The sequence below is a fragment of the Fukomys damarensis genome, unplaced genomic scaffold (assembly GCF_012274545.1).
Source record: "Fukomys damarensis isolate Sample0158 unplaced genomic scaffold, DMR_v1.0_HiC HiC_scaffold_13, whole genome shotgun sequence".
Taxonomy (NCBI): Eukaryota; Metazoa; Chordata; class Mammalia; order Rodentia; family Bathyergidae; genus Fukomys; species Fukomys damarensis.
The window spans coordinates 15,101,849-15,109,288 of NW_022900925.1; the positions used below are offsets into that span (position 1 = coordinate 15,101,849).

Below are 7,440 nucleotides of genomic sequence, written 5' to 3' on the forward strand. Positions count from 1 at the left end.
TTCTGGAAGTCTGTGTGTGTGCTGCCCCCTAGTGTTGTTGGTTTTTTGCTATAGGTAGTAGTGACCTGGAGTGTACCTAATTTACTTCTTGCAGTTCTTTCCCTACCTAGAATTCAAATATCCTTGCAATCAGAGCCAGGCCCTGGAGCACTGAGATTCCTGAGTATTACAACTTCCCTGATCTGAGCCATAGAGAAGTTGTTTTGTCTTTATTTTTGCAATGCTGGAAATCAAAATCTAGGGCCTCATTCATGCTAAGCAAGTGCCCTACCACTGAACTACATCCTCAACAAGGAGAGAAGTCATTCCCAAACTTTAGGATGTACTTCTGAGTCATTAATCTGGTGTGAGAACCAGGGTATTGATTGATTGATTGATTGAGATACTGGGGATGGAACTCAGAGCCTCACACATGTTGGGCAAGTAGTATAACCCTGAGCTATATCCCCAGCTGTAATGGCTTGTGTCTAGATGTCTCCAAAAGGCCCGGGATAAAGTCATAGGTGGGGCTTTTTAGAAGTGGCTGGATCTAGGATGTATGATGCTGGGATCAAGGATGTGATGCTAGGATTGATTCAAAGTGAGATGCTACACAGCCTAAAAGTAGGTAACCTGGATAAAATACAAGAGACAGAAAGTGGGCTGCTGTTGTTTCTTGCTACCTGCTCTGTAATATCCCTCTGCCATGACACTCTGCCTTGGAGCCAGCCAAGTGTGAATTGAAACCTCTCCAAATTGTGAGCTACAATAAAATCTTTCCTCCTTTAATTTTGGTGTTCGATATTTTGTCTCAGCAACCAGAAAAGCAACTGAATTCAGCACAGAAACTGAATTTTTGTGTGTGTGTGTGTGTGTGTGGTTTTTTGAGACAGGATCTCACTATGTAGTTGAGACTGACGGGGAGCTCACTATGTAGCCCAGGCTGGTCTTCAATTCACAGCGATCCTCTTGCCTCAGCCTCCCGAGTGCTGGGATTACAGGCATGCACCACCACGCCCAGCTACTTTTTTTTTTTTTATACCGGGATCTAATGGCAGGACCTTGCACTTGGGAGGCAGGCAGCAGTACCACTGAGCTAAATCCCCAACCCAAATTTTTTGTACTCTTTCTTTTTTGTTACCAGGGATGGAGCACATCTTGAAAAATATGCCCTGGGGATGGGTTACAGCTCAGTGGTAGAGTACTTAGCATGCACAAGGTCCTAGGTTCAACCTCCAGAACTAATAATAATAATAATGCTGTCCTTTCTTTTTTTTTTTTTTTTTTGGTACTTGGCTCAAATTCAAGTCCTTGTGCTCGTGAGGCAGGCAGTGGAACCATTGAGCTAAATCCCCAGCGCTAATAATGTTGTATGATATTTCCACTTCCAAATTGTCCTCTCCCTCACTGCAGAAGTCCTTCTCTGAATTCCACCTCAGGCATCCTTGGGCTTTGGGGAATCTGGAACCAAATTAGTCACTCCCCTTTGCCAACCTGATACTGGGTTTCCAGGAGGTTTTATCTTAGATAGTCAGAGAGGGAGATTGCAGCTGCCCTGGCAGTTAGCCCATGCTGAGCAAGATCAGCTCTTGGTGATCTGGCAGCGAGAAAAATGAAGGAAGTTAACATGTAGTCCACCAACTGTGGGCCTGTGTACCAGGTACTGTACTTAGTGTTCCAACTCTCTTTTTTGGGGAGGAGGGTACTGGGGAATAAACTCACTGAGCTAAATTCCCGGCCCCTAACTCTCTCTCTCTCTCTCTCTCTCTCTCTCTCTCTCTCTTTGTGTGTGTGTGTGTGTGTGTGTGTGTGTGTGTGTGCGCGCGGTATTGGATATTTAGCCTACAGGCTCTCTACCATTGAGCTACACCTCCAACCATTTTTATTTTGAGACAGGGTCTCACTAAGTTGCAATACTTCTGCTTCAACTTTCCAAGTAGCTGGAATTACAGGTATGCGCCACTGTGCCCAGCTTCAAACAAGTTTTTAAAATTCCAACAAGAAACCGTGAATATTTATTATTTACACCTATTTTTGTAGATGAGAAAAATATCTTCCATAAGCTAGTAAGGACCTGGAATTTGAATTCAAGTTTGTCCAACTCAGGGGTTCTCAACTGGGGTTGATTTTGGCTTCTAGAGGACATTTGGTAATGTCTGGATACACGGGGTTGTCACAATTTGGGGTTGTCATTGACATCTGGAGTGGAGACCAGGGATGGTATTAAGCTTCCTGTTTTGCATAGTTCTTCCATGCACACACCAAGGAATTATCTGGCTCAAAATGTCAACAGTACTGAAGTTTAAAAATCCCAGAGTCATAGCCTGTGCTTTTGACCTGGAGTGGGTGGGAAAAGGTTAGGGAGAACACAATGTAAAAGGGCCACCCCAAAGGCCCTGAGTAGAAAGGAGATGGGACTGCTAAACTCAGAATAATAAAGAATGAGGCAGCTGCTAAGATTTCTCTTTCTTCCAAGCTTGGCCAGGGCCCTGCTCAGTTTCTCCCAACCTTGCCAAGTCAGTCCTGGGACTTCATACTAAACTTGTCCTGGAGTGACCCTGACTCCCAGCTCAGGGTTGGGGGAAATATTTACTTGGGTCTTTCTGTAGGACTTCCCAGTCAAAGCTGGAACCAGTGTGTTTCACTTGCAGTCCCATGGCCGCTTCACATCAGCACCCTTACTTTTGGGGGTGGGAGGGAGCAGAGGGTACTACTGAAAGTAAAAAGAGTGGAGCAGCCAGGGAACCAGGTGGCTGGCATCCAAGAAGTTAAATGGGGAGTAAATGGTGAAGCCAGGACAGAATAGTGCAACCTGAGTAGAGAGTAATGGGCAGCTGGCCTGGGAAGCAAGGTCCTGACCACAGGGCTTGCTTTCCACACCTTTTGTTTCCCGTAGGTCTGGGCCTCAGCGTCCCGTGTGGTCCCCAGTACCCTACTGGAACACTCACACATCTTTCCAGCCAGCATTCAGGGACTCCCAATAGTGGCCTCCCCACTAAACCAAGAGGGTGGGTCTGAGCTGCCTGTGCTGACAGGAAATACCTCTCATTCCAAGCTCAGAACCTGAAGAACTAACTCAGATTGGGGGGGGGGATCATACAATTATTTACCCCATATTTGGGGTTCCATTTCCTTCTTTTCCTCACCACCCATGGTGGGTGGATAAGGGTACTAGGAGGAGAATGTGGTAATAGATGATTTGTCCCCTGAGGTCACACTTTCCAACAATCAACTGTTACTGGGACCGAAGGCAGGAAGTCTTAAAGGCACAATGTTCTGAACAGACTGGACTCTGGAGTTGTGAGGAACCATAGCAATCACCTGCTGGAGCCTGTATTTAACACAAAAGCAGCTATTCCACCAAGATCATCTCTAGGATTCAGTCACCCTCACCATAATATGCAGCTTATGGAAAAGATATGTGTGCCTCTATCCACGTGTGCCTCTTTGGTGATGGCGGTGGCGTGGGCAAGTGATGAAGCGGACTGGGTGCCAGGTTTGCCCCTTTAAGTAAGCAATTCATCAGCTTTTGCCAAGTCATTGGGTTCATTTCAATTTTTGCCCATCCCCCGCCCTCTAGACTCTGATTCGCCCCTGGGAAAGGAGCAGCTTCCTCATTGGTCTCCACCTTCGAAATCTCTTCCAGTAGGCCGGAGTCAGTGAACAGCTTTGGAGGGCGGGACAGAATGGGGACTAATCAAAGATTGGCGTTTCTGGCCAGTGGCATTTTGGCACGGCCTATCCCCTACTTTTTCTTTTTTTCTTTTCCATCCCCCAGTTTCTGACCTGTAGCCTTCCAGATACTAGGGCTCTTACGAGACCGGGACAAGGCATTTACCAGAAAAGGCTTCTCTGGTTAGAAAGGGCTTCCCAGGAGGGGTGGACTAGATATCTCCAGCTGGGGCTGGGAGAGGTAAGCAATCCTCTCTCCTCCAAAAACCCTCGAGAGTTCTACGAAAGTCTTTGCTGCCCCGGAGACTGATTTCAGTCTTCAGCTCTGCGCACTCCTGCTGCTTCGCCTGCTCCACCTTTCCTTAAAGAGCTACAGTCTCCTGCAGAAGCCAGCGAATCATTCTTGCGATTGTTTAAAAGTAGCTCTCACGGCTCCGAAAAGGAAGGGCTGTAGCCCTTTAAGGACTTCGCTGGGATGGATTTAGCGATCAGTTTAAAAATGCCAACTCACAGAGCGCGTTGCATTCTGGGAACGAGAATATCAAGAGTAGAACTACATAGACCAGTCTGCACTGCAAATACACACTTCTCTACTTCCTTCTGCTCTTTAGACTCAAATTTGACGTAGCGCTCTTCGAAGCAAGTCCCTTAGGTGGAGGGCTATGCCACGCCTTTTCATCTATTGGCTAGCTCGGGAGGCAGTGGGCGTGGCTTACCTCAACTTCGCTAGGCAAAGGGGTGGCCTCCTTGCCAATCGAGCCAAGATGACTAGGGGGGCGGGACCAGGGAGAAGTGCAGGCGCCCCCGAGTGGGTGTGGTCACGTTGCCCAGCAGTGGGCGGTGATTGGCCCTGGGCGGTGTGATCACGGCTTGTGCGTCACGACGCCGCCAGCTGATCGGGGACTGGAGCCGGTATGTGCTGGGCGCTGGAAAGAGACAGCTTCGCCGGCCGTGGGGAGCGGACGCAGTGGTTTGCTTCCCTACCTTCAGCAGCCCCCACACCCAGCACCAGGTGGGTGTGATCTAGGGACCCGGTCATACAGGGGGGAATTGTGGTAACGGGGTAATAGGGGAAAGTGGGGTCCTGGCGGCCACACCCTGCCCTTCCGGGGGAGGGAAGAGGGGGCGGCGGGGCAGGGGCGCTCCCGGGGAGAAGGACCTGGACCTGCTGTAGTTGTATATCAGGAGGTTTAAAGAAAAAGTCCGAGACGGGAGTCCTGGTGTAGGTTTGACAAGAGTAGTTGAAAGGAAAATGAGGAGCCGGAGGGAGGGCCGGGGGTGGCTAACCCTGGCGCCCTCTGGTCCGGGGATGCGGGAGCCCACCATCTAGATTAGAGAGGATCTGGACGAGCAGGTAGCAAGGAGGTGCTTTCCTTTACCGGCGCTCACTGGGTCATGGCCAGTTCAATTCCCTGGCAGGGAAGGGGTCGCTGGGCGGGCCGGTCCCTCCTCTCATTCCCTTCAGGGATGTTATGTAAGGGGGGAGGGGAAGGGAGTAGGGGGCGGCAGTACTGGTGCCTTATGCAACCCAAAGGTTAGGGTTTCACCGCGGTTGGGCGGATGGGGGGGGAGGAAACAAACAGGAGGAGGGCCTGGAAACTCTTAACCGCCCCCCCAGCCCAACTGGCCGTCTTGGGCGGAGAGAAGGTCACCTTTGCACCTCCCCCTAGCCTGTCTGGTCCTGAGGCCCCTAGCCCAGACCAGGCCCCGACCGACCGCCTGGAAGCTGGGTGGGGCGCCTGGGTTAGTCATCGCTGGGCTCCCTCTCTCCCCACCTCCCGGCCAACTCTTGGCCCCTCCCCATGGCCTCAGCTAAGCTATCGCCCCCACCTCCCTCTGGCCCTAGTTCCAGGCTTCAACTCATCTGGCCTGTCATCCTGGCTGTCATACTGGGCCAGAAGCTGTCAGGGTGCCAGAGGGTTGATGGAGCAGCTGGTCAGAGGGTCAGAGCCCCGGGCCCACCCCGCCCTGCAGCCAAGGGCACCTGCTTGGCACAGACTCTCAGCAGCCGCTGAATCCTGTGGACTGAACCGAGTCATGTCAGAGGGGAGTTGCACAGAGTTGGGCTGTCACGTAGCAGAGGGAAGAGACAGCCACTACAAAGTTCATGCCTCCCAAAAGGCTTTCAGAATTTGAAAACCCCTACCCCCACCCTAATCTTTCTACCCTCTGTATATAGAACTCTCAAGGCAAAATCGCCTCGACCCCTCAATCTGGTATGGGCCATGCCTTTGGTCAGAGTGTCATGGTAAACCTGCCCTCCCCAGCTCAGCGCCCTCAAGCCTGCCACACCCCCAGCCCCCTTCCCAGGCCTTGCTGCAGGGCCCGGCTTTTCCTGCTGATTCATGCGTTGGAACTGTGGGGGCGGGGCTTAGAACTTGGAACAAAGTTCAGACATGGAGGGGCCGGCAGACAGCCTGGAATTCATACCAGATGTACCCGGAATGTGCAAGCGGAATGCCTGGCATCTGAGAGTCCTGAGGAAGCTGCCCAGCCACCCTGCCCATACCTCCCTCCCCTCCAGCCTCGGTGGTGCTGTTCTCTCCCTCAAGTCCCCAGAGCCTCTGCTGAACTTCCAAACTAAACCACCCCGCTTCCACACTGTTCCCCAATTAGCCCCAGCCCCCCACCCCCACCCAGTTTTTTCCAGCTGAATTCCCTGGGAGCAAGTCAGTTGGGACAATAACTAAACTCAGTTCTGAACCTGAGATCCATCTTCTCACCTAATAGTGAGTTATTGGTGGGGTGTGTCCAGGATCTTAGGCCCTATCCTCCCTGAATGAAGTATCTGCTGGGTTGCTAAGGGTTTCTTTAGTTTCCCACATGTAAAGAGGTTTAAGGGGAAGTTTAGAACTGCTTCTTGCGTCTCACTGAGCTGCAAAAGACAAGAGCTCCTCATACAAGGTCAAAAGTCTATCAGAGCTTCGACAGCCCTCTTCAGATCTTTCCCATTTTTCTTCCTTTTCCTTTCAGGAGCCCATGCCTCCCATATCCTCACCTGGCTGAGCCGCAGTAGTTCTTCAGTGGCAAGCTTTATGTCCTGACCCAGCTAAAGCTGCCAGTTGAAGAACTGTTGCCCTCTGCCCCTGGCTTCAAGGAGGAAGAGAAGGACAAGCTGCTTTATCATCTGGAAGGTGACAGAACTGGGGCTGGGAAGGTCTGAAGGCAGAGGTGATGAGAGCTTTTGGGAAAGGCAACTCTGCTCAGTTGAAGAAGCTTCACCCAGATTGGTCCAGCAAGAGAGCAGTTTTAGACTAGAGACACTGGCTGAATTGGGGAAGAGGTGGCTCAGACTACCCAAGGTTAGTTGGTCTTTGTGTGGCAATAGGAAGAAACAGAAGGAAAGTCTGTCTACTCCTTTACCTAGATTTCCTCATTGACCTTCCCTATCTCCAATTCTCTCCAACAAGCTTTTTCAGGTGAGATCCAAAATTAAGTCTTCAGGGAAAAGATAGAACTGAAACTCCAGTCTGAGTAGTCATCATGTGCTTTTTCCTTTTCCTGTATTTTCTTAGACTTAAAACTCTAGATTCTAGATTTAAGGGTACTTACCTACACTTGACCTTAGCCAAAAGGCCGAGAAGCAATAGCAGGGTATTTACCTATAGGGAACCCTTACACCTCTCTGTTTATCCACCTGTGAGTATACAGGAGGGAATCAGAAGTCCATCTATGCTGACTCAGAGCTTGACTCTCCTTCCCTTATGGGTGGGAACAATACAGCTTTTCACATAAATTGATGGGGCTGCGGGGGGGGGGCAGTTGGAAGGGGGGGCTGGGGTTAGACCA

General features: G+C 50.7%; 1 protein-coding gene across 1 annotated transcript in view; it reads left to right on the forward strand.

Moving 5' to 3' along the window:
• The first annotated feature begins 4,565 nt into the window (after positions 1-4,565).
• Positions 4,566-7,440, forward strand: part of Tlcd2 (TLC domain containing 2) — a 9,201-nt gene continuing 6,326 nt past the window's right edge. Inside the window, exons 1-2 of the mRNA XM_019210363.1 lie at positions 4,566-4,663; positions 6,717-6,785. Of these exons, the coding sequence (XP_019065908.1) occupies positions 4,566-4,663; positions 6,717-6,785 (167 nt within the window). The remainder of the gene's footprint in view (positions 4,664-6,716; positions 6,786-7,440) is intronic.